The sequence below is a fragment of the Xenopus tropicalis genome, chromosome 6, assembly GCF_000004195.4.
Source record: "Xenopus tropicalis strain Nigerian chromosome 6, UCB_Xtro_10.0, whole genome shotgun sequence".
Lineage (NCBI taxonomy): Eukaryota > Metazoa > Chordata > Amphibia > Anura > Pipidae > Xenopus > Xenopus tropicalis.
In genome coordinates this window covers 14,364,668-14,392,331 of record NC_030682.2, presented here as the reverse complement: position 1 = coordinate 14,392,331, position 27,664 = coordinate 14,364,668, and the positions used below count along the sequence as shown (strand labels likewise).

General features: G+C 44.4%; 1 protein-coding gene across 1 annotated transcript; it reads left to right on the top strand.

The window, feature by feature from the left end:
• The first annotated feature begins 2,124 nt into the window (after nt 1-2,124).
• wdr86 (WD repeat domain 86) lies at nt 2,125-27,423 on the top strand. Its single transcript, XM_002932493.5, has 7 exons — nt 2,125-2,676; nt 4,172-4,497; nt 5,657-5,798; nt 6,678-7,098; nt 20,479-20,614; nt 23,669-23,772; nt 25,098-27,423. Exons 2-7 carry the CDS (start codon nt 4,269-4,271, stop codon nt 25,311-25,313), a joined length of 1,248 nt encoding a protein of 415 aa, XP_002932539.2. The 5' UTR covers nt 2,125-2,676; nt 4,172-4,268; the 3' UTR covers nt 25,314-27,423.
• Nucleotides 27,424-27,664: the final 241 nt, after the last annotated feature.

The following is a 27,664-nucleotide window of genomic DNA, read 5'->3' as shown; positions in this document are numbered from 1 at the left end:
ACTAGGGGTCAGGGCTGGAACTAGGGGTCAGAGCCGGAACTAGGGGTCAGAGCCAGAACTAGGGGTCAGAGCTGGAACTAGGAGTCAGGGCTGGAACTAGGGGTCAGAGCCGGAACTAGGGGTCAGGGCTGGAACTAGGGGTCAGAGCCGGAACTAGGAGTCAGGGCTGGAACTAGGGGTCAGAGCCGGAACTAGGAGTCAGGGCTGGAACTAGGGGTCAGAGCCGGAACTAGGGGTCAGAGCCAGAACTAGGGGTCAGAGCTGGAACTAGGGGTCAGGGCTGGAACTAGGGGTCAGGGCTGGAACTAGGGGTCAGGGCTGGAACTAGGGGTCAGAGCCGGAACTAGGGGTCAGGGCTGGAACTAGGGGTCAGGGCCGGAACTAGGGGTCAGAGCCGGAACTAGGGGTCAGAGCCGGAACTAGGGGTCAGCGCCGGAACTAGGGGTCAGAGCCAGAACTAGGGGTCAGAGCCGGAACTAGGGGTCAGAGCCGGAACTAGGGGTCAGGGCTGGAACTAGGGGTCAGAGCCGGAACTAGGAGTCAGGGCTGGAACTAGGGGTCAGAGCCGGAACTAGGGGTCAGGGCTGGAACTAGGGGTCAGAGCCGGAACTAGGGGTCAGGGCTGGAACTAGGGGTCAGGGCTGGAACTAGGGGTCAGAGCCGGAACTAGGGGTCAGAGCCAGAACTAGGGGTCAGAGCTGGAACTAGGAGTCAGGGCTGGAACTAGGGGTCAGAGCCGGAACTAGGGGTCAGGGCTGGAACTAGGGGTCAGGGCTGGAACTAGGGGTCAGAGCCGGAACTAGGGGTCAGAGCCAGAACTAGGGGTCAGAGCTGGAACTAGGGGTCAGGGCTGGAACTAGGGGTCAGGGCTGGAACTAGGGGTCAGGGCTGGAACTAGGGGTCAGAGCCGGAACTAGGGGTCAGAGCCGGAACTAGGAGTCAGGGCTGGAACTAGGGGTCAGAGCTGGAACTAGGGGTCAGCGCTGGAACTAGGGGTCAGAGCCAGAACTAGGGGTCAGAGCCGGAACTAGGGGTCAGGGCTGAATCTAGGGGTCAGGGCTGGAACTAGGGGTCAGGGCTGGAACTAGGGGTCAGGGCTTGAACTAGGGGTCAGGGCTGAATCTAGGGGTCAGGGCTGGAACTAGGGGTCAGGGCTGGAACTAGGGGTCAGAGCCGGAACTAGGGGTCAGAGCCGGAACTAGGGGTCAGGGCTGAATCTAGGGGTCAGGGCTGGAACTAGGGGTCAGGGCTGGAACTAGGGGTCAGGGCTGGAACTAGGGGTCAGGGCTTGAACTAGGGGTCAGGGCTGAATCTAGGGGTCAGGGCTGGAACTAGGGGTCAGGGCTGGAACTAGGGGTCAGAGCCGGAACTAGGGGTCAGAGCCGGAACTAGGCAGAAGAGACATGTGACACCCCTAGTCCAAGCACTCTAGTCCCAATGATGCTCCCAGTCATGGCTGCATTCCCGCGCTCCTCTCCAACCCCAGGGATATAGTAATGTAGCCGGCCAAGTTGCCTAAGATGCCCGGCACTGCTAGGGGTAGGCAGGAGAGGCACCAGAGGCACATGCCTAGGGTGTAAGGGTGGGGGGCACATACCTCTGCCTACCCATAGTCCGGACCCTCATTACTGCGCTTGTGTACAGTGAATGAACAAGTGGGTGCGCGCAATCATGGCAGTGGGGGGGAGGGTTGAGGTGCCCAGGGCCCGGCAGTGGGTAGAATGGTAAGTTCTGCAGTTCAATAGCCGGAAGGAATCCTTTAGTATACACCAACCATCTCTTTCAATTAAATAACTAAAATAAAATATTTCTTTTGTTCTTTAATCAGCAATTTTCACCCAAGGGGGTCCTTGTGATTCTGGGGGCCCCAGGAAAAAAAAAATCCCTCTCTCTGCACCTTCCTCTGAAACCCCCCCAGTAGTTATTACTGTTTATATGACATTATACTCCTTAGTTTCGCTCCCAGCGTTAGTTTCATGCTTTTGTGGCGCCGGAGTGATTTACAGTTTGGTGTTACTTCTCCTTTAAATGCGGAGTTGCAGGTTCTTTTTGCCTGAGAATCCATATATGTATATATGCCATTGTTTAGCAGCAGCAGCAGCCGTGCTGGGGGTCAGCCCATAAGGACTGCAGTGGAATTCTCTCTAGCAGAGGCAGTAATGAGAAGCAGTGTCAGTTTGGGAGAGTGGGGAGGTATTACCAGGGGGGTGTGAGAGGGTCATGTTAAAGAGCCTGCAGCGCTCACAGGGATCTCTCCCTCTGCTAAGGATACAGCTCCCACACCCAAGCCTATACAGCTGCCCCTGCCTGGGGGTAAGTCTAGGACTTACATTACAGCACAGCTTTGGGGGTGCCAGATGCAGCACAGCTAGGATACAATTCCTATTATACTGCTGATCATCATTCTGGGGTGCACAGAGACTGGAGCCTATGGGAACCCTAACAGTTGCTTTGAGGTTGCCTGGTTGTGCCAAGGGGCAGACGCCGGGCACCCCCTGGTGACACCAGCCGACTGGTTGGATGGTATTTACAGTGACTTGGCCCCCTGCAGCTGATTAATAGGTCACATGTGGAACTCATCTGAGCAGGGCTGGGGTGGAACCTGAACAAAAGAGAGGATGTTCCCCCGAACAGACTGACTTCAAAGGCACAAGAGCTATTGCTGAGCTGGGCAAGGTAGGCATCTGGGTTCTGTTATGGCTGGTTGGGGGGCAGAGCGAGCAGCCTGTCTCTCTGGGTTTGTGTCACTGGGCACATAACTGGGGGTTGGGATTCTTCCTCTGTAATGGGGTTTAACTTTACCTTTAGCTGCAGAACAGAATGGCGAAAGTACTCTTGCCATCTGGAAGCATTATGTTCTAGACTACAACTCCCAGCATGCTTTCTCTGCAGGGTGGTGAGGCTTTAGATTAGACCCTATCTGTCGCAGAAGTGCCAGCAACTGTTGGGTGCACAAATACCAAGGTCCCTGTCTGCTTGTGGCCTTAAATCAGTCTCTTGGGGGGCCCCCAAAAGCCAAGTGTCTCAAATATCCTGCTGTAAGTATAACTGTTCTGTCCATCATAAATATCTCTGCTCCCAGCTCATTCATTCAGTTGTACTGGAACGCCGCTGTATTTCCAGGCTCCTCTTTATCCAATGGCATCCCTGCTACCAGCGCTGTATATTTTATATGCGCAGAGCAGCCCAATGGCTTGGCCTCCTAGGTGAGCTATTATCATTTATCATTATTATAGCATTGCCCTCCTTGCCCCTATAGGGCTTAATCTTTCGTGCAATAGCATATGTTTTTCTTTTATTGCACTATCCCCCCCCCCTGCCACTCAGAATAAATAATGAAGAATGAATAAAGCTAGCCATACATAATATGAATGAAGGAGCTGCCATACTGTGTGCTCCACCATGGTAAAATCTAAATTGCTTTAAAGAAAACTGGATAATTTGCAGGGGCCCAGAGTAGCTCCATGGAGCAGCTGTGTGCGTGTCTCCCCCCACAGCAGAAGGAGCTCAGGCCAGGGAAGCTGATGGAATGTTTTGCTGAGCTTGCAGAGGTATCCCCCCCCCTGTAGGCCCCCTGTGCTGCATTGTTCGGCTCTGCAACACGTTCTATTCCCCTGCGCTGTACTGCATTAATCACATGGATCGGCCTGCTGGCCCAAAGGCAACTTGCTGAGGGCTCAGGAAGTAAAGACATTGAAAACGGGGCCCCCGCACCATCATAGGGGCCCCTGAGATGGTATATAGATAAAAGTACAAAGGATAAATCATATAGGGTGATCATTTCCGGTGTATTCCACTTGCCTTTGTTATTGATCTACAGCTCCCAGCACCCCCTGCCAGGTTATGTATAAAATAATCACATGGGGTGCATAATGCTTTGCCTATGGCACATATTAGGGGTAACAGGCTCCATGCCCACTAGCACTGCCAGGGCATTCCCCCATAGTTGCCATTTGAGGTGTTCTGAAAGATGTGGTTCTCCCCAAGAGCACCATGTGGGGTAAAATGGTATGGGTGATGGTTGGAAAGGCAATAAGGCATTCAAACATGTGGTCGCCATATGTACTTTGATGCGGAATGGCATGGTAGCCCCCGCCATATAGGGTGATTCTTAGGGTGATTCTTGCTGACCGGATCTGCAGATTTGCTAAATGACCATTTTGGTTCAAAGGTGTCGTAAGGATATTTGACAGTGGAGATAATGTGAAATCCGACATAGTGTTTTGCCTGGCGTTGCTGAGCTTCCCCACACCTGAGAGGGTGACCCCATGAGTCCAACCCTAACTGAAACTGCCCATGCCGGGCTCCGGAGGATGGGGAGCACTGGCTCCACTTGTGGCACATCCAGTTCTTTAGTAAAGGTCTGCACGGATCACAAGGGAGGCATTAATTGGATGAGTCTGAGCCCGGATGGGTGCCACCTGCTGACTGCCAGCGAGGACTGTACTGCCCGGCTCTGGAGGACATCAGACAACCAGTGCTGCAATGTGCTGCTTGGTAAGTACAACCTAGGCACTGCCATACACTGCATTTGGTCTATAGCCCAAGTATATAAACTCACCCTCTAGGGGGCACTACATGCACCTATATTCTGTTCTAGATTCACTCTCTAGGGGGCAATATGTGCACCTAAATTCTGTTCCATACGCAGTCTCCAGGGGGCACTACATGCACCTATATTCTGTTCCATACGCAGTCTCTAGGGGGCACTACATGCCCCTATATTCTGTTCCATACGCAGTCTCTAGGGGGCACTACATGCCCCTATATTCTGTTCCATACTCAGTCCCTAGGGGGCACTACATGCCCCTATATTCTGTTCCATACGCAGTATCTAGGGGGCTCTACATGCCCCTATATTCTGTTCCATACTCAGTCTCTAGGGGGCACTACATGCCCCTATATTCTGTTCCATACTCAGTCTCTAGGGGGCACTACATGCCCCTATATTCTGTTCCATACTCAGTCTCTAGGGGGCACTACATGCCCCTATATTCTGTTCCATACTCAGTCTCTAGGGGGCACTACATGCCCCTATATTCTGTTCCATACGCAGTCTCTAGGGGGCACTACATGCACCTATATTCTGTTCCATACTCAGTCTCTAGGGGGCACTACATGCCCCTATATTCTGTTCCATACTCAGTCTCTAGGGGGCACTACATGCCCCTATATTCTGTTCCATATGCAGTCTCTAGGGGGCACTGCATGCCCCTATATTCTGTTCCATATGCAGTCTCTAGGGGGCACTGCATGCCCCTATATTCTGTTCCATACTCAGTCTCTAGGGGGCACTACATGCACCTATATTCTGTTCCATACTCAGTCTCTAGGGGGCACTGCATGCCCCTATATTCTGTTCCATACTCAGTCTCTAGGGGGCACTACATGCACCTATATTCTGTTCCATACTCAGTCTCTAGGGGGCACTACATGCCCCTATATTCTGTTCCATACTCAGTCTCTAGGGGGCACTACATGCCCCTATATTCTGTTCTATACTCAGTCTCTAGGGGGCACTACATGCCCCTATATTCTGTTCCATGCTCAGTCTCTAGGGGGCGCCATGTAAAGCTGCTGAGGGCACATAGTCATAGGCATGTGGCCATCTTTCTGGTTGTCTCACTTTTCTTTCCATGCCAACAATGGCTTCCAGGGCACAGCAGTTATATCACCTTTTGTCACCTGGAGAATGAGGCGGCGTTCACATGCAGCGCGGATCAAACGGTGAGAAAGTGGGAGGTGTCCTCTGGCGAGTGTGTGATGGTTTATACGGGACACACCTCCATTGTGAACAGGTGGGTTTCTCTCTGTGGTAACGGGGTCTTCAAGTTCATTTTCTCTTGGAAAGTTCTGTGACTATGTATATAAAGGCATATAATCAATATTATAGTAGCCAGGGAACTCTGAGTATCACTCATGTATTATAAGGGATAATGTACCCCCTACTGTAAATGATAAGGATATTAGCAGTCACTGAGGGGTTCTGTGCCCATATAAAGGCACAAGGCTGCAGGCTGAGTTATACAGGGAACTCTGAGTATCACTCATGTATTATAAGGGATAATGTACCCCCTACTGTAAATGATAAGGATATTAGCAGTCACTGAGGGGCTCTGTGCCCATATAAAGGCACAAGGCTGCAGGCTGAGTTATACAGGGAACTCTGAGTATCACTCATGTATTATAAGGGATAATGTACCCCCTACTGTAAATGATAAGGATATTAGCAGTCACTGAGGGGTTCTGTGCCCATATAAAGGCACAAGGCTGCAGGCTGAGTTATACAGGGAACTCTGAGTATCACTCATGTATTATAAGGGATAATGTACCCCCTACTGTAAATGATAAGGATATTAGCAGTCACTGAGGGGTTCTGTGCCCATATAAAGGTACAAGGCTGCAGACGTGTTTTTTCTGCCCTTTTACTATATGCTCACATTCTCTCTGTACCATTTTTTAACTCTACCATTGTTATGTCTTTCTCATTACCTTTCTCGTACTTTACAATTCTCCATTTCTCTCACGTCTTCAACATTCTTTGCTCTTTAGATCTGTTGAGGCATTCTGGGAGTTGTAGTTCAGCAACAGTGGGAAGCTACGGTGTTACTGCTGATGTGGCAGAATAAACATCTAATTACTTGGAAAGGGATTTAATGTGCAGTCTATTCCTGCAGGATCTTGGTGGCCAAGGGCTACATCTTCAGTGGATCCTATGACAGAACTGCACGCAGCTGGAATGCAGACAGCGGCCAAAGCCTCCAGGAGTTTCGGGGTCATCGGAACTGCGTCCTGACGTTGGCTCACTTCTCCTCCTACGATGTACTGGAAGCCTTAGACGTGGAAGAGAAAGAGGTGAAAGAATTTCTGGTGACTGGAAGCACAGACTGTACCATTAAAATATGGGAGGCGTCCAGTGGGTGCTGCTATCAGACGCTGAGGGGCCACGTGGGGGCCATTCTGTGTGTCGTCCTGGATACGTCCAATGGGGAGCTGTATTCTGGCAGCATGGACTGCACCATCCGCCGGTGGAATATGGTCACTGGGGACCAACTAACAGTATTCAGGCACCATCAAGGCTCTGTCATCTGCTTAGAGGTAAGGGGCCCCATTCTTTCCACTTCTCATTGGGTAGCGGGTCTTTATATGCAGAACCCAATCCTAGCTCCTATTGGTATGATCCAAGCAATTTTTCATTGGTCTTTATCAGAGGTGTATTTACCATAGAGGCACTGGAGGGCTCGTGCCTAGGGTAGCAGCTATAGGGGGGTGGCTCTTGGATGCTCACCATACATACAGGGCCACCATCAGGAATCACAAGGCCCCCTACTGCTTAGTTAGCCAGGCCCTTCCCAATTATTAGCTTATTGGTCACCTGGGTCACCTGGGCCCCCTGGGAAAAGGTGCTCTGCCAACAAGTAGAACTGGGCCCTAATTAAAAAAATTGCCCCTCTCATGTGTGGCCATATCCTGATTCACCCCAGAAACAGCCAGGGACATGGGACTCCAGACCTTTGGTATTGTTGCCATGGAATCTTATGTAAGACAGATTAAAGCAGAAGATAAGCTACTGAGGCATTTTATTGCCAATAGATTAGTCACAATAGTGCAAGCTAGAATGCTATATTTATTGTGCAGAATGCTTTACCATACCTGAGTAAACAGCCCTAGAAGCTCCCTCTGTTTATTTAAGGTAGCAGCTGCCATTTTAGCTTAGTCTGATTTCACTTCCTGCCTGCATCTCTGGGCTCTGGGATCAAGTTACAGCAGAGAGGGGAGGGGGGAGGAGGAGAAGGGAGGGGGAGAGAGGATCAAACTGAGATTTTGTGAAGGATTTTGCTAAAAGAAGGAAGTCTGACACAGAAGATCGTGTATACAGAATAGAAGGAAAGAAATGTGGTTTCTTTTGATAGAGGACTCTGTGAGTGCTTATGGTTGTATTTACAAAGACCTTTCTGATAAAGCTTACTGAGTTTTTACCTTTCCTTCTCCTATAAAGGAAAATATAGAGACCAGGTATGGCTCAGAGACGCAGATTCATACACAGTACTTCTCTTTCTAACGTCTCTCTTTTCGGCAATAATTTGATTCTCAGCATTACTAGAGATCCACTACATAATAAAACAAGTCATTTAAATTCACGAGTGTATTATATTTACGAAAAAAGAAAAAAAAAGAATCGCACACAATTATTTCCTTAGCCATGCGCCGTAAATCAGTGAAATGTATCCCCCATCTGTGAGTGCAGCGTGGAACTGGGGCGCTCCTTTCTTAGTAAATCCCTTCAATAAGCTCACGTTATAAATACTCAGCCCTGTGTTTCCATCAGAAGATATGACTTGCTCAAAAAGCTATTTACAGTTAGTGAGATTTAAACAGCAAAGTGCCGTATTTATTAGCAGAGTAGACGTATGTGTATATATACATATTGGGGGGGATATGTAATAAAAGTTTGCCCAGGAGCAGTAACCCATAGCAACCAGTCAGTTGGAAGCATTTACTGGTCACCTGTTTAAAAGCAACATCTTATTAGTATAACAGAATTGCTATGGGTTACTGCTCCTGGGCAAGATTAGTGCCTTTTATTACATATGGGGATTGACATTAAAGAAGAAGTTAACCTTTTTTTTCTATCTCCCCTTTATCATAAAAGCCCCTTTTAAAAATCTATAAAAGCCCCCAGAATAATGTTCTCCCTGCATTCAGTCTCATATAAATTCTGTACCACAAGCATCTCAACTGTAGTTCTCTCTGCTACTTCCTAGTGAAGCCCTGCCCCCCTTTCTTTGCTCTTCTTTCTCTGGCTGTGCAGAAGCTTGAAGATTTACCTACTGGGCAAGCTTGCTGCCTCTACTCCAATGGAAATCAATCATGCACGCGTAGTAGTCACCTCTTCAACCATCTTCATAGTCAAAGAGAGAAAGAGAGCTTAGCAAAGAGGGTGGAGCTTCATGCTAGACTAGGAAGTAGCTGAGAGAGCTGCAGTTGAGCTTCTTGTGATACAGAATCTACATGAGACTAAGTGCAGGCAAAAAGGTATGTTATTCTCAGGGCTGTATAGATTCTTTTTTGATAAAAAGGCTAACTTATCATTTAAATAGATGGCAGACTATTATGACATAGAAATAGAGAAATACAGACACCAATAATGTTCTAAAAAGGCCAAGGCCACTTTCCCACACCCCTCATCTCCCACATAAGGAAATTGTGCATTGAGCAAATGAGCAACTGATTCCAATGGAAGAACTAAATAATGGCTGTATGTATGAACCAATGAAGCAGGGGGACTTGGAAATGCAATACACAGTGACATTTTATTTAACAGGATCAGGCAGGGACATTGCCGGGGACAACATCCTGAAGTGGAGTTTGTCCCCGGGAAATGGGGATAGATGGCAACCTAACTGACTGTCGCTTCTCGGAGTGTTTAGATTCATGTATTTGTGTGGGCGCTGCCACACTGGTAACATTAACACTAGAGTATAAGAGTAAGGCTTATGCAGCAATATATGTATATACATATGGGTATACTTTACCATGGTGTTTCCCTTACACAGTACAATCCATGAAACAAACATGTCTGCAATAACATCACAGCTAACTTAATGCAAGAATGGCGTTAAAACCCCCCCCCCCAAAAGATAATTACTATTATTTATGCAATAGATTTAGACAGGAAGCATTTACTACACATGGGCAGATGTGCTCCGCTATAAATCCAAATGATAAATGATATTAATGTAGGTTCTACTCTGCTGGTTCCCCCCCCCCACAGATGCATCGTTAATTAAAAATCAAATTTTTGGATAGTGATACGTGTCCTGTGTTTCCTGTCCTTTAATCTTCTCTACAGTAAGTTAGAAATCATTAACTTGGAGACTTCCCTGATAACGCTGCCTGCCCTTGTAGGAATGTATATCCTCAGCAACTCTTTATGGGATATCTCAGGTTATACAGTTTGTTTACGGAAAAAGAAACTCCTAAAAGAAACAAAAACAATGGGTAAAACAAACTCATGGTGGAGATCAAACTCACCTAACCTAGTTCTGGTGGACCTGGTGGAATATATTCATTTCCAGCCTGTTCTGTAGAGGGCGAATGGCTTATTCTGGTTTAATCACCTAGTTCTGGTAGATTTGGTGGAATATATTCATGCCCAGCCATTTCTGTAGAGGGCAAATGGCTTATTCTGGTTTTATCACCTAGTTCTGGTGGACCTGGTGGAATATATTCATTTCCAGCCTGTTCTGTAGAGGGCAAATGGCTTATTCTGGTTTGATCACCTAGTTCTGGTAGATTTGGTGGAATATATTCATGCCCAGCCATTTCTGTAGAGGGCAAATGGCTTATTCTGGTTTCATCACCTAGTTCTGGTAGATTTGGTGGAATATATTCATGCCCAGCCATTTCTGTAGAGGGCAAATGGCTTATTCTGGTTTTATCACCTAGTTCTGGTGGACCTGGTGGAATATATTCATTTCCAGCCTGTTCTGTAGAGGGCAAATGGCTTATTCTGGTTTGATCACCTAGTTCTGGTAGATTTGGTGGAATATATTCATGCCCAGCCATTTCTGTAGAGGGCAAATGGCTTATTCTGGTTTCATCACCTAGTTCTGGTAGATTTGGTGGAATATATTCATTTCCAGCCTGTTCTGTAGAGGGCAAATGGCTTATTCTGGTTTTATCACCTAGTTCTGGTGGACCTGGTGGAATATATTCATTTCCAGCCTGTTCTGTAGAGGGCAAATGGCTTATTCTGGTTTGATCACCTAGTTCTGGTAGATTTGGTGGAATATATTCATGCCCAGCCATTTCTGTAGAGGGCAAATGGCTTATTCTGGTTTGATCACCTAGTTCTGATAGATTTGGTGGAATATATTCATGCCCAGCCATTTCTGTAGAGGGCAAATGGCTTATTCTGGTTTCATCACCTAGTTCTAGTGGTCCTGGTGGAATATAGTCATGTCCAACCTTTTCTGTAGAAGGCAAATGGCTTATTCTGGTTTAGTCACATAGTTCTGGTGGACTTGGTGGAATATATTCATGTCCAGCCTTCTCTGTAGAGGGCAAATGGCTTATTCTGGTTTTATCACCTAGTTCTGGTGGACCTGGTGGAATATATTCATTTCCAGCCTGTTCTGTAGAGGGCAAATGGCTTATTCTGGTTTAATCACCTAGTTCTGGTAGATTTGGTGGAATATATTCATGCCCAGCCATTTCTGTAGAGGGCAAATGGCTTATTCTGGTTTCATCACCTAGTTCTACTGGTCCTGGTGGAATATAGTCATGTCCAGCCTTTTCTGTAGAAGGCAAATGGCTTATTTTGGTTTAGTCATGTAGTTCTGGTGGACTTGGTGGAATATATTCATGTCCAGCCTTCTCTGTAGAGGGCAAATGGCTTATTCTGGTTTAATCACCTAGTTCTGGTGGACTTGGTGGAATATATTCATGTCCAGCCTTTTCTGTAGAGGGCAAATGGCTTATTCTGGTTTAATCACCTAGTTCTAGTGGTCCTGGTGGAATATATTCACGTCCAGACTTTTCTGTAGAGGGCAAATGGCTTATTTTGGTTTAATCACCTAGTTCTGGTGGTCCTGGTGGAATATATTCATGCCCAGCCTTTCTGTAGAGGGCAAATGACTTATTCTGATTTAATCACCTAGTTCTGGTGGACTTGGTGGAATATATTCATGTCCAGCCTTTTCTGTAGAGGGAAAATGGCTTATTCTGGTTTAATCCCCTAGTTCTGGTGGACCTGGTGGAATATATTCATGCCCAGCTCTTTCTATAGACCACAAATATATTGTTCTGATTAAATAACCTAGTTCTGGTGGACCTGGTGGAATATATTCATGTCCAGTTCTTTCTAAAGACAGCATATATATGGTTCTGATTAAATAACTTAGTTCTGGTGGACCTGGTGGAATATATTCATATCCAACTCCTGTAGAGGGCAAATGGCTTATTCTGTTTTAATAACCTAGCCCTGGTGGAATATATACATTTTCAGCTCTTGCTGCAGAGAGTAACTATATAATGTTCTGATTTAATAACCTAGTCCTGTTGGTCCTGGTGAAAAGACCTTAAATAGTTTAGTTTTACCAACTATAATAGGGTTTCTCAACTGTATTTCACCCAGGCCTTATATGTTTCTTATAGCCCACTCTCACCTGCCTGAAACCTCACTGACCAATGTCTTTTAGATTATCCATTCTAGTATCATTTCAGTGCAGTAGATGAGGAGACTGATGTTTGTAGCCTTGGAGATCCAACAAGATTACAGATATAGTAAAACATTGGTATATCAGATATTTAGCCACAGTTCCAAGAATATCTAGGGTCACAAATATGTTTTCACCTCAGATCACACCATAAATGTCCTTCAAGCTGGGCTTTCATTTGTAACTAGAGGAGCAAATAGGCATTCTCTCTGGCTAAAAATCCTTTAGGTATCTATTGCATAGGTCCCACTGCTCCCATTGCCCAATGGTTCCTCATATGCCTGCATTATGATCCTACTGTTGGCCCCACACCCCTGACCAAACCTTCTACAATCCCTTGAGTGGAATGGTGAATATATACTAGAGATGACTGTGGAAGCTAGCTGGGGGGGGGACACGTTGCTGCTGGATAATAAGCTACAGAGAAGCTCTATGACCTGAAGCCATTTAAAGGTGACCATGATTATACTTGGGACTGTATTTTCCCCAGTGTGCAGTAGATAGATAGATAGCCTAGAACTGCTGTATAATTCATCAGCTACAGGCGCCCCATGCAGTCTGTAAGGTCTAACCATGTGCTCCCCCTCTGGTGCTGTTGGGTCAGCAAAGAGGTTAATATTTCTGAGACTCTTCGGGCCATTTCAGTTCCCTGCTAGGCTTTTATGTGCTCTGGCGTGTCTGTATTATGTGTGTGTGTTTATTTATATAAAATCTGTATGTAATTCCATCGGCTGTTCCACTCAGCCCAAGTGGGCCGTAGATACGGGAAGGCCAATCCAGCCCAGGACTTTCTTGCTGAAACAAATGATTGTGCTGAGTGACAGCGAGAATGTTGGCACATAATATGATATGTTCGTGGGGAGGCCAAATACACAAAGGTGCATTGAGATTTGGGAACTGGTACAAATTAGATGCAATATTAGTGCAATATTAGTGCAAGGTCATGTGATATCATGGCAAGGCTCCTTGCTTTCTGGCTTTACCCTCCTTATATCACTAGTGCCAAACAGGGGAGTGGGTCATTCCCATTTGTAATTGACAATGGAAGTATAAAAGAATACTTTGTACAAACATTTCCTTGTCTGTTTAGTGGTGTTTATGGCCTGTATATGCCTCCTGTGCTCATTTGTTTTCTCATTGGACAGCAATTAATCAGACAAATACCAAGGTATATGCCACAGCTGCCCCTGTTTTAGGTGGGATAATCCTGATTGGCACACCCACCAAAATGGGCATGGTTTATCCAAACTGGGCGGGGGAATTCCTGGGTCCCTGTGCAGTAAAGCAAGTGGGCCAAGCTGGGCAGTACATGCATGAAACTAAGAGCAGCGGTGTATAATTCAGTATGTGCCCAGCTGGAAAAGGACGAGTTGGCACATTTGGGCCTCAATAAATTCATTGTTCTTTGGTTCTTTAAATGAAAAACCTCAGCTATGATGTATCTGGAGTTTGTCCGTGTATGACAGTGCTGTGCGGTAGAACTAAACTCGCCTGACCCGACCCGTGTGGTATGGATATCATTGGGGCAGTGAGGCAATCCCACTTGGATGTGTTTGGGAGAAGCAGTGCCAGATTAAACATCATTATGAGTTCCTACACTCACATACTGTACATACTGTAAGCTGCTCAGTGTATATAATAACCAAGCAGAACTGCACTGCTCTTATGTCTGTCTGTCTATCTATCTATCTATCATCTATCTATCTATCATCTATCTATCTGTCTATCTATCTATCTATCTATCTATCTATCTATCATCTATCTATCTATCATCTATCTATCTGTCTATCTATCTATCTATCTATCTATCTATCTATCATCTATCTATCTATCTATCTATCTATCATCTATCTATCTATCTATCTATCATCTATCTATCTATCTATCTATCTATCTATCATCTATCTATCTATCTATCTATCTATCATCTATCTATCTATCTATCTATCTATCTATCATCTATCTATCTATCTATCTATCTATCTATCTATCATCTATCTATCTATCTATCTATCATCTATCTATCTATCTATGTATCATCTATCTATCTATCTATCTATCATCTATCTATCTATCTATCATCTATCTATCTATCTATCTATCTATCTATCATCTATCTATCTATCTATCTATCTATCATCTATCTATCTATCTATCTATCTATCATCTATCTATCTATCTATCTATCTATCTATCTATCTATCTATCTATCATCTATCTATCTATCTATCTATCTATCATCTATCTATCTATCTATCATCTATCTATCTATCTATCTATCTATCTATCATCTATCATCTATCTATCTATCTATCTATCTATCTATCTATCTATCATCTATCTATCTATCATCTATCTATCTGTCTATCTATCTATCTATCTATCTATCTATCTATCTATCTATCTATCATCTATCTATCTATCTATCTATCATCTATCTATCTATCTATCTATCTATCATCTATCTATCTATCTATCTATCTATCTATCTATCTATCTATCTATCATCTATCTATCTATCTATCTATCTATCTATCTATCTATCATCTATCTATCTATCTATCTATCTATCTATCTATCTATCATCTATCTATCTATCTATCTATCATCTATGTATCTATCTATGTATCATCTATCTATCTATCTATCTATCATCTATCTATCTATCTATCATCTATCTATCTATCTATCTATCTATCTATCATCTATCTATCTATCTATCTATCTATCTATCTATCATCTATCTATCTATCTATCTATCTATCTATCTATCTATCTATCTATCATCTATCTATCTATCTATCTATCTATCATCTATCTATCTATCATCTATCATCTATCTATCTATCTATCTATCATCTATCTATCTATCTATCTATCTATCTATCTATCATCTATCATCTATCTATCTATCTATCTATCTATCTATCTATCTATCTATCTATCTATCTATCTATCATCTACCATCTATCATCTATCTATCTATCTATCTATCTGTCTGTTTATCTATTTATCTATCTGTCTGTCTGTCTGTCTAGTATCATTCACAGGGCTTGCAGGGGAAGTGGATGAGGGTTTGGGCTGATAATGGGCAGGGTGTGGGCCTGGTTGGGTCAGGGGCATGACACTGCATTTTATATTATTTGGGGCCCTATTCTACTTGTTGGCAGGACCCACAACCCAGGGGCCCCTGATAGTATTTAAGCCCCATGATTCCTGATGGGAGCCCTGAGTATATACGTTAGGCTGCTCCTAGATTCTGGGTGATAAATTGGGGCAACTGAAAGGCTTTGAATTATTTTTTTTTTGTTTCTTAATTGGACACCAGCCTGCAAAATACTGTTCCTTTTAAAAAGAGCAGAGTTGGAAAGGGTAGAGATACATAGGGCAAATTATATAGTGTACCAATTGTAAGATATTTTCAGAATACACAAAAGCTATAGGCTGAGAAGGGGCCCCAGGCTTCCTGGGAATGTGCGGCATAATCTCCTACACCTGCAATATATGGCATGGCAATGGGCACAGTCGCAATTCTACTGTATAAGTGGCACTTTCAGGAAACTCTAGGTTGGAGAAAAAGCACCGAGTATTCATTCCTGCCCATAAGAATATCTTTTTTTAAAAAAAGGGACAAAAAAAAAATAAATTCTGGGCTAAAGAGTCAAAACCAAATGCTATTAGTGGAATTTGCTGATATAATCCTGTGTATAGATAGTTACAGGGTTTAGTGCTCCTGCCCCCGTTATGGATACAAGCAGGGAGATTTCCATGCAGCTCCGTGGCCCCCGTGGAACCTGCCGGAGCACAATGTTCCCGCGGAACTGTTTGTATTAGAATTTCACTATGTTTTCAAGCCCATTTCTCTCACACCGCGGTATCTGATGGGATCAGTCAGTTGGACGGTTCCTTTCAATTACAATAATGTTTAGAGATGGAAAAAGAATCACTAAATATTTGAACGGAGCGGCTTGGGTTTATTGTTTTTTCCCTTTCCATTGAGCATTTGTGCCAATTCATCACCAAATGAAACGTGTTTATCTCTCAGTATCACACGTGCATCCTGCGGGGGGCATAGTGGCGATATTATGTGCCCTCATCAGGGTATTACTATCATTTATCTGCTTATAATAATATAAATACAGGTATAGGATCCCTTATCCGGAAACCCATTATGCAGAAAGCTCCGAATTACAGAAAGCCCGTCTCCCATAGACTCCATTTTAATCAAATAATATAGAATTTTAAAACTGATTTCCTTTTTCTCTGTAATAATAAAACAGTACCTGTACTTGATCCCAACTAAGATACAATTACCCCTTATTGGGGGCAGAACTGTCCTATTGGGTTTATTTAATGGTTAAATGATTCCCTTTTCTCTGTAATAATAAAACAGTACCTGTACTTGATCCCAACTAAGATATAATTACCCCTTATTGGGGGCAGAACTGTCCTATTGGGTTTATTTAATGGTTAAATGATTCCCTTTTCTCTGTAATAATAAAACAGTACCTGTACTTGATCCCAACTAAGATATAATTACCCCTTATTGGGGGCAGAACAGTCCTATTGGGTTTATTTAATGGTTAAATGATTCCCTTTTCTCTGTAATAATAAAACAGTACCTGTACTTGATCCCAACTAAGATATAATTACCCCTTATTGGGGCAGAACAGCCCTATTGGGTTTATTTAATGGTTAAATGATTCCCTTTTCTCTGTAATAATAAAACAGTACCTGTACTTGATCCCAACTAAGATATAATTACCCCTTATTGGGGCAGAACAGCCCTATTGGGTTTATTTAATGGTTAAATGATTCCCTTTTCTCTGTAATAATAAAACAGTACCTGTACTTGATCCCAACTAAGATATAATTACCCCTTATTGGGGCAGAACAGCCCTATTGGGATTATTTAATGGGTAAATGATTCCCTTTTCTCTGTAATAATAAAACAGTACCTGTACTTGATCCCAACTAAGATATAAATAATCCTTACTGGATGCAAGACAATCCTATGGGGTTTAAATAATGTTTTATTGATTTTTTTTAGTAGACTTAAGGTATGGAGATCCAAATTACGGAAAGATCTCTTATCTGGAATACCCTTGGACCCCAGCATTCTGGATAATGGGTCCTATACCTGTAATGGGAAAAGTGCTGATACCTAAACTGGGCACCAAACTGTGCCCCTTACGTCCAGTCTAGGAAGCCCTTTGCTGTGCCTGTTGTGATGGATAAAGATTTCAGGGTAAGATCTCGTCAGCCTCAGGCCCCCCATGTAGGTGCATTGGGACACAGCAGGTATTTAGGGCAAGGAATTGAATGAAGTGATACCTGGGGGGGCACGGGGGTAAAGTCATTACACAAAGCGGCTCAGTGATGACATTGTGGGTATATTCTGGATTGGTCTGGGAAGAAAAGGGGTATAAAGTGCTACAAATATATGTATATGTTACCTACTCTGGGGCAAATTATACTGTATAATAACATACCCCAAGAGGATTGGTAGCACTCTGAATAGGAGTATAAAAAGACGATTTATGCCACAAAGGACATTTTATATGCCATCTTCAGCTATTTCAGACTGGCCAAGCCAGTCTCGCCAAACTGGAATATATATATCAGTAAATATTGCCCTTTTACATCCTTTCCCTTGATCCGCCATTTAGTGATGGGCTGTGTACCCCCTCAGAGATCAGCTGACAGGAAGTGATGCAGCTCTACCTGTAACAGGAAGTAGTGTGGGAGCAAAAGGCAGAACTCTGCCCATTCATTGGCTGATGGGGCCTAGCATGTATGTGTGCCTTGGCTTGTTTGTGTGAATCCTATGATCCCAGGGGGTGGCCCTTAGTACTTAAAATGGCAGTTTCCTATTTAGGATTACCCAATGGCACATACTGCTAAAAAAGTATATTTATATGAAAATGGTTTATTTAGATGAAGCAGGGTTTTACATGAGCTGTTTGTGCAATATATATTTATAAAGACCTACATTGTTTGGGGGGATAGTTTTCCCAACATTCTTCCCCCTCCCCGCACAATAATTAGGTTGCTCCGCTAATTTCAGCATGTTGGTAACTGGCACTTTGGTGGGTGGGTTTCTCCGCACTTGAGGCCAGAGGATGCTGCGGGCCGCGCAGAGCCACAGTGGGCTAGCCGGTTACCCATAATGATATTTCTGTTTATCCCCCATGCACGGTGCTGAGTGATTAACAGGAAACATCTGGGCTCTGCGCCGATGATCCTGCGCTTGTGTTTAGGCAATGGCGTAAGTGATGATAATGTTTATATATCTTTCCCTGTAATGCTGAGAAAGATGGTTTCATGCTAATGTATTGTTACTTTAGCTGGTCCCAGTCTGTGGGGGGCTGAAGGCTCAGGCTGCAGGTTCATTTCAATGAGCAGTTTCAGTCTGCCCTTGTCCCTAGGGCTTGCCTATAGCCTTCCTATGGTGCTACTATCCCCCAGCAGCGGGTGTGGCCTAGTGACCACTGGGGGGCGCTATCACAGGGCTGCACATATCCAGTCCCCGCAGTGAAAGCCATTTTGGCAGTTCTGCTCCCCACCGCATGATCCCATCCCTCACCATGTCAGAAAGTAAACTGTTGCACATATCTGCTATTTGGCAGGGACTTTCTATGCGAGGTTCTGCGTTGCTATTCCTTTTCTCAGCATATTGCACAAAAGCCAAACAAATACTTTATAAATAAAATAAAATTAATGACAGAGCCGGAATCAGGGAGGAGGGGGCCCTGGAACCAGGGAGAGTGGCATGTTGGATCCGTTATTGTTACATAGGTTACTGATATATAAGTAGGTCTTTATAACAAAGCCATTTTCTGCTCAGCAAAGGGTCCCTATGAAGCTCAGGGTTTATTTCCCCTTTACCTGCCCTACACATCTCGGTTAGAGCTAGGGGGCAGCATGCAAACATTTAATCCAATTGGGAACCCACCCTAATCATACTAATCTCCCCTCTGTATATTAATGCGGACAGGTAAGTAATAGGGTGCAGGGTTCCCCAGCTGCCTCCTGTGTCTGGTACGTTACAGCCTCACAAACCCTCTTGCTTCTTTTCTTTCAGTTCAAAATGCTGCCCCTAGCTGTAAGATACAGTATTGCACGGGCACCATATAAACAGAATGCTAGGATGGAGCAGCCCCAATACAAACCCCAAACCTCCAACAACTCTGCTATTAATTTTATTTGGCTGCTATTCACTGTGGCCAATAATTATATGCCATTTGGGCACTAATGTGCTGAGTACATTCTTGCAAATAGGACTTAAGGTGGCCATACACGGGCTGATTCTATAGGCCCCTTAGACCGTTTCGGCAGCTTATCGGCCTATGTATGGGCACTAACGACGGGCCTGCCCGACCGACATCTGACCTGAAATCTCGATCAGGCAGGTTTAAAAATTAGTAGTCCCCGAACTGACGGATGCCTATACCCGTTGTTCTAATTTGATCATTTGGCCCCAGGGCCAAATGACAGAATTAACCCGATATTGCCCACCCGTAGGTGGGGATATCAGTTGAAGATCCGCTCGCTTAGCGTGTATGGCCACCTTTATGCCCAGCTTAGTCCTCCTCTTAGGAAAGAGTATTTGGCACTAATCACTGGATCCACCGCTACCACTTATAGGTAAGTAGGCCGCACCCAATTATAACCAGCCATGCCCCCAATCCTCTTTAAACTCCACCCACTTTCCACTAATTACTACTCTTGATCAGGGCTGAGAGAGGGGTAGATTGGGTTGAATGAACCTCTGCTGATCATGTTATAATCATTACGGGAGATGATTCTTAGGCAGTTATAGATTTTATAGCATACTTCATCTTACTAAACATATACAGCAGGCAAATGAACAAAAAAGTTATTCATATTAAAGGAAAAACGTTTACATTTACATGAACACAAATGAACATAAAATAGCTCAAGGTGCTCCTCTGAGCACTTCTGCGGTTTACATTGTTTTTCCGCTACTTTTTAAAGATATGAATAGTGGTTACACTGCTGAAGAGTTTGAAACAGCGCCACCTGCTGGTTATTGCATCCAACTGGCTACAGTCGTGAGAAAATTGTGTTTGTGTAGAGAGGAAAGTCTTGTTCTGCATAAAACTGACCAGAGAAACCTGTTCCCTAACTTTATTTTTTAAGAAGACCAAATTCTTACTTTCCAACATAAATTTCTACCAACAGTAGCCAGGCAGCTGAAATGACATGAGAAGTAACTTGTATTTTCCTTTTGCAGATAGTTGGCCGTCTCTTGTATTCAGGGAGTGTGGACAGAACGGTGAAATGCTGGCTAACGGATACCGGGGACTGTGTCAGAACATACAAGACGCACAAACACAGTGTGAGCACACTGAAATACCACGCGGGAATCTGTAAGTTTCAATGTAGGGCCTGACGCTACTGCTGCCCAATTGGGTTTTTATTGTTTGAAACCAGTGGCCAACAGTCCCAGTGGCACAGAGATGTTAAAGTTTTGGCCATTACTCATAAAGAAACCCTGGCCACCCACAGTAATGACTTGTCCGTGTCCCTCTGGGTTGACAACTCTGTACTAGGGAAATGGAAACCTCATTCAGCTTCTATAACCCAATGGTGTAGCCAGAGTTATCACAATGTGTTATTTCCTATTGTCCTATTTAATGCATGAAGATGTTCCACAATCGTATTCACCAGAATTATCCCACAGATGTCGCCAGAGTTATACCAAAGTGTTATTTCTGACCATCCTTGAGGTCTACAAACTCATATATATGAAATAGGCCAAAGAGTTATCCCAAAGTATTATTGAACACTATCCCAGGAAATACATGGAAGTGTTTCATAATCTCATTTGCCCAAAATATCCCACAAATGTAGCCGAGGTTATGCCAACGTGTAATTGCAGACTGTCCTGGGCTCATTGTCTCATTGTCCATCAGATGAGATTACAAGGTGACTGTGACTACCCTAGGCAATGCAAGGAGGCGTTCCATAATCTCATTCATTTGAAATACCCAAAAATGTAGCCAAAATTATTCCAAATAGTTATTTCTGCCTATTTTGGGCAATCAGAGGAGGTGTTTCTTCTTCTCTCTCATCTAAAACATCTCACAAATGGAGCCAGAGTTATGCCTAGAGCTGGCCATGCACGTTAAGATTTATCCTGAAAAATCCAAGTATATCCAAGCTGGGAAATCTACGTGCTTGGTCCTTCAAACAATGGGCAAATTCTATTGTTAACACCAATCTGACTAACATCTGATGAAAAATTCACCGTACGATCATTTGATGCTCACTAACTTTACGATAATTTCATGGGTTTGTCGGATCGCACTAAAATTGGTCATAAGGATGAGAAAATCTTGACATGTAAGGCCACCTTAAGTGTTATTGCAAACACTCCTAGGCAATACTTGGAAGTATCCCACCATCTCATTCACCTGAAATATCCCACAGATGTAGCCAGAGTTATCTCAAAGTGATAGTGTTCCATTACCAATTTACTTATTATTTATTTCTGACTATCCTGGGCAATGGGACATGTTCCTCAATCTCATTCATCTAAAATACCAAACAGTTATTCCATAGTGTTGTGACTATGCCAGGCAGTATGTATGTGGAGGTGTTCCACAATGTCATTCCCCTGAATATCCTACAGGGGTAGAACCAGAGTTATCCCAAATTGTTATTTCAGATAATCCTGAGCAATGCACACATTGACCTGAATTACCCCACATATGTAGCCAGAGTTATAGAGCTATCTGAGAAAAATGGGAGGTTCCACTCATTCACCTCAATGACCCCACAGGTACAGCCAGATGTGATATCATAGGCTCTCCTAGATAGTAGCTCATAATCACAACTGAGACTAGTGATGTGCCGGTCAGGAAAACCTTAACCTACACCCTAACCCTAACCCGCCAAATGTTGCCATTGTAGGACCCACGCCCACGTCTTTCTGCTCTATAGGCTACTTCTGCGTGCACTTTAGGTTCCAAGACATGGAAACTTGAGGAGTTTACTTCCCCACTCTGACACCCAACCCAAACCTACAATGGACGCCCCAAATTCCATCCAACCCTAAACTGCTTGACCCATGGGTTGAGTAACTGAGACACCGCCAGTCAGAAACCTCGTCCATAGCAGCATCGTCTCAATGTAAGCCAGTTATGAAGAACTAAGCAATAATATTTGAACAAGACTGAATGAAGGAGAGTTATCCAGTTAGACAATAGGAGTCTATAACCCTCTATTTACAGCACTGCGGGATTCTGAGCCAATGAGAGGATTAAACCGCAAAGAAGATGAGATAATAAAGTTTAGCAAAGAAAAGAAGCAGTTGAATATATGAAATTGAATGAGAAGTTCAATATAAAACAGGGAAGTGGCTGAATTGCTGGCATTTCTACCCAATACCTAGCTGAGCCTGCGTTTATATAGGAGGCCCGGGTATTTTTCTCCAGCAATCTATCTACATGAACAAACAATCCTGGGGGAACAGTGACCAGCCAGTGCTGAACCGCCACACGTGGTTGGCTAGAAGGCTTGAGAGAATAGGTTGCCAGGCAACAGTCAGTTGGGTGCGCCTTGGCGGAACCTTGACGTTAATGAACTTGATAACGAGAGAGGGTCATACAGATGACTGACTCAGGTTTGCTTTGGCAACCGGTTGGGAAGCCGTCATAGAGGCTGATTAATGGGATCGTTGTGTGAAATTGCCAGGATGATAACAAAAACATGACATTCTATCGCCGGGGACACAGGTTTAAAGACATTTTCTAAAAGACCATAGCATTTTTAGCTGGATAGCACTTCACAAATATAACCTCTGGGAGTAAAGAGATCCATATGATTGGGCAGCCTACTGGCCTGTGAAAGAGCCCAACCAACCAATGTAGAAGGGGCAGAATCACTAGGGAGGAGCAGAATTCCCAATACATTCGTAAATTAATTCTAATTTGCCATCTCCCGCGCATGATTACTGATGTGTGGGTTCAACAAAATGTAATCGACCTGGTAACCATGTCTGCCTATAACCAATTCCCAACCCCCCTTAGGCTCACAGAGTCATTCAACCCCTTCCTCACCAAGATCCATCATGAAATGATGAATTCTGGGACAGGAAGTAACAGGAAGTAGTGTGGGAGTAGGCAGAACCCTGCCCATTCATTGGCTGATGGGGCCTAGCATGTATGTGTGCCTTGGCTTGTTTGTGTGCACTGTGAATCCTATGATCCCAGGGGGCGGCCCTTAGTATCTAAAATGGCAGTTTCCTATTTAGGATTACCCAATGGCACATACTGCTAAAAAAGTATATTTATATGAAAATGGTTTATTTAGATGAAGCAGTAGACGAGCTGTTTATGCAATATCATTTTTTAGAGACCTACATGTTTTCCTTTAGGGTACATAATTCTAATTCAATATGTCTGCCTCTTTTTCCTTAGTGTTTACGGGCAGTGGCGATGCCTGCGCCAGAGCGTTTAATACAAAGTCCGGGACCTTGCAACGAGTTTTTCAAGGCCACTCGTTCATCATAAACTGCATTCAGGTTGGTATTTGTCAGATATTAAGAAGTTGGCGGTAGATAGAAGTTTGGGCAATCAGGCACTCGACAGGATTAAACCAAGGGCCACCTTCCATTAAAATATCAGCGTCTCCACCTGTTTGGGGTTGGTGCATCTGGGGCCCTTGTGCATTTGGTGTTTCTACATTCAGGTCTATTATGTGCCCTTTTCTTCTTTTTGGTTAAAGGAGAAGGAAAGGTAAAAACTCAGTAAGCTTTATCAGAAAGGTCTATGGAAATACAGCCATAAGCACCCACAGTAATGCTGCACTCTATCCTCTGTCCTCTATCAAAAGAAACACAGGATTTCTTGTCTCTTTTTTTGTAAACATGATGTCCCAGTGGCTGACTTAAGGTGCCCATACACCTTAAGATCCGCTCGCTTAGTGATGTCGCCAAGCGAGCGGATCTTCTCCCGATATCCCCACCTAAGGGGGCTGCATCGGCTCGTTACTGCGGTCCCCGGACAGACTTTGCCTATGCCCGTCATTATAATTGGCCCCAGGGCCAAACGATCGAATTATAATGACGGGTATAGGCAAAGTCGGTCCGGGGACCGCATTAACGAGCCGATGAGGCCCCCGATCCGACTAGATTTTCTAACCTGCCCGATCGAGATCTGCCCGATTTCAGGCCAGATGTCGGTCGGGCAGGCCTGTCAGTAGTCCCCATACACGGGCCGATTAGCTGCCGAATCGGTCTAAGGGACCCATAACGGCAGCTAGAATCGGCCCGTGTATGGGGACCTTTACTCTCTCATAAACAGCCTTAATTCCTGGGGCCAGAGTCTGTGCAGATCTCCCCTCTCCTGCTCCCCCCTCCCACCAGAATGCTAAGAACTCCCTCCCCCCTCCCTTAGGAATGTGTGATCTCAGCTATAACAGCAGGAAGGAAGCTACCTAAAATGGCAGCTGCTATCTTAAGCAAACAGAGAAAGCTTCTAAAGCTGTTACTCAGGTATGGTAATGGTTTCTGCAGAATAAATACAGCGTTCTAGGTGGCACTAATGTGGCAAATCTATTGGCAGTAAAATGCCAAAATGACTTTCCTTCTCCTTTAATATTAAGAAGTTGCCCACCGTGTAAATGAAGGAGTAGTGAGGGGCTGCTGGGGTTCACACCTGTACCCAAGAGCTTACGATACCCCAAGCTTATGTACAGATTACTTTCATTTCAATATTAATGTTGAGTAGTTAGTAGGAACTAGAGTTCATTCCATGTAGGAGGCACCACACCACGGCCGAGACCAAGCCTACTCAGATAAAAGTCATACGGTTGATATCATGCAATATCCTCCATGTTTATTTTCAGATCCATGACAATTCTTTGTACACGGCCTCTCATGACGGCGCCCTGCGTGTGTGGGACATCAAGGATCTCTGCCAGCAGAACAAACCCCCCAGTAAGAAAGAGAGGTCCCTGAGAAGCAAGACTTCTCATAAAGGCAGCCTGTCTCACATCTTCAATAATAAGGTGGGCTGCTCGCTAGAAGGCAGTGGGCAGAGCGATCCCGCGGAACTTGTCTGAATTCACTTCTAACCCGGGACATAACCTGGAAATCTGGAACAATCTGTGAATAAGGGTTTCTACCCATAAGGAAAGGGTTAGCTAAACAGCTATGACTTCCCATGTACTGGGCAGAACTGGAGCCACTCTCCTCATCTTCTCCTCAACTTGAACTCATTACTGTATCTTATGGACACCCTGGCAGACTCACGATGACAAGAGACTTCTACTGCCGAGACTGGAAGGGTTAATGTGTGCAACTTGTTTCTTTTCAATGGTGGGAACATCTGACAAACTGTTGGTTTGCTACAACCAAAGCATTCACTCTTTTAAGCCGTCTCATTGGCTCAGACTGTCTTAGTTGCCTTCAGAGTCCGTATGGTGTTACCACAACTGTATGTTGGTGTAAGAGGCACAAATCCTGGCTGTTAGGCAACTAGAGAATCTGTTACTTGATGTTTCCCAAAAAGCAACTAAATTCAGTTTAGACATTACCCTATCTCATGGAGCTACTAAAATTGCCCATAATCGCTATATGCATCATGGATATAACTGATACACATTGGATACTGAAGATAAAGGTTGGTCTAGCCCTGTGATCGTTCTGTGATCACTCTGATTGGATACAGGTTGGTCTAGCCCTGTGATCGTTCTGTGATCACTCTGATTGGATACAGGTTGGTCTAGCCCTGTGATTATCCAAATGCTCTGATTGGATACAGGTTGGTCTAGCCCTGGGATTATCCAAATGCTCTGATTGGATACAGGTTGGTCTAGCCCTGTGATCATTCTAATGCTCTGATTGGATACAGGTTGGTCAAACCCTGTAACCATTATAAAGCTCTGATTGGATACAGGTTGGTCTAGCCCTGTGATCATTCTAATGCTCTGATTGGATACAGGTTGGTCTATTCCCATGATGATTCTAATGCTCTGAATGGATAAACTGGGCAACACAAGGTCTTATTTACAATAAAGCACTAGGTGCAAACTGCACTACCACGCAGCAATATTCCAAGTACAGTTAATTAGGGTAGTACTGTATTTATGAGTAGCTTAAATCAGCCTCATCTGTGATATCACCTTAATCAAATACATATATATATTGTCCTAGAACTTTTGCACATGTTTTTCAGTCATCCTTATTTTTAGGTTTTCTTCAAACATCACAGCTGAACATATATAGCCCTGTATACTGTCCCGTTCCCTCATTATGTGAGCTTCTTTGCACTAATGGCAGGTGTAGGGGGTGAAGACCATGGCATACCCTCTTGGATCTGGGGTGCGGCATGTTACCAGTTGCTAGGATGACTGCACCTTAGGACACATCAGTGCATGAGAGCTGCACTGCTAACATCATATTTGGCGCAGAACCCAGTATGTGAAAGAGCTTTGGGTTTTACCAGCCCTCAACCTGGAGATGGTGGGATGCCATAGAGGAGCAGGTTGGCGGGGGAGTAGACAAGCTTAAATAGCCTGGTACCTCTTGAGTAACCTGGTACCTCCTGACTATCCTGGTACTGACTAGCCTGGTACCTCCTGAGTAACCTGGTATGGACTAGCCTGGTACCTCTTGAGTAACCTGGTACCTCCTGACTAGCCTTGTACCTCTTAAGTAACCTGGTACCTCCTGACTACCCTGGTATGGACTAGCCTGGTACCTCTTGAGTAACCTGGTACCTCTTGACTAGCCTGGTACCTCCTGACTACCCTGGTACGGACTAGCCTGGTACCTTCTGACTAACCTAGTACCTCCTGACTACCCTGGTATGGACTAGCCTGGTACCTTCTGACTAACCTGGTACCTCCTGACTACCCTGGTACGGACTAGCCTGGTACCTCTTGAGTAACCTGGTACCTCTTGACTAGACTGGTACCTCTTGACTAGCCTGGTACCTCTTGAGTAACCTGGTACCTCCTGGCTACCCTGGTACGGACTAGCCTGGTACCTCTTGAGTAACCTGGTACCTCCTGACAAGCCTGGTACAATGGTAGATTGTAGTGAAATTTGGATATTAGTTTAAGACAAAAGGAAGACATGATTTTGTGTGTCTACCATGAACATGTTGTGATGACAATCCAAAATTGGTTCAAATCAAGCAGAAAATAAAATATGTTTTCCTAATAATAATGTAAGTGATGATATGGACTTACTCAGTGCACAACATATATTTCTTATGGGTGAGAACAAAGGTAGAATCACTGGAGGGTACCACATTGTCATGCACCCCCTGGGATTCCAGTTGCTTATGTCAAGAAGATGTACCTTATTAGCTCAGTATAACTGCTGTGTGTATGAGTGGGAGCTGCCCTACTGATTCTCTTTCAGGATGCCGCAGACAGTTTGCTATTGCTTGCATTTAGCTTCTTGT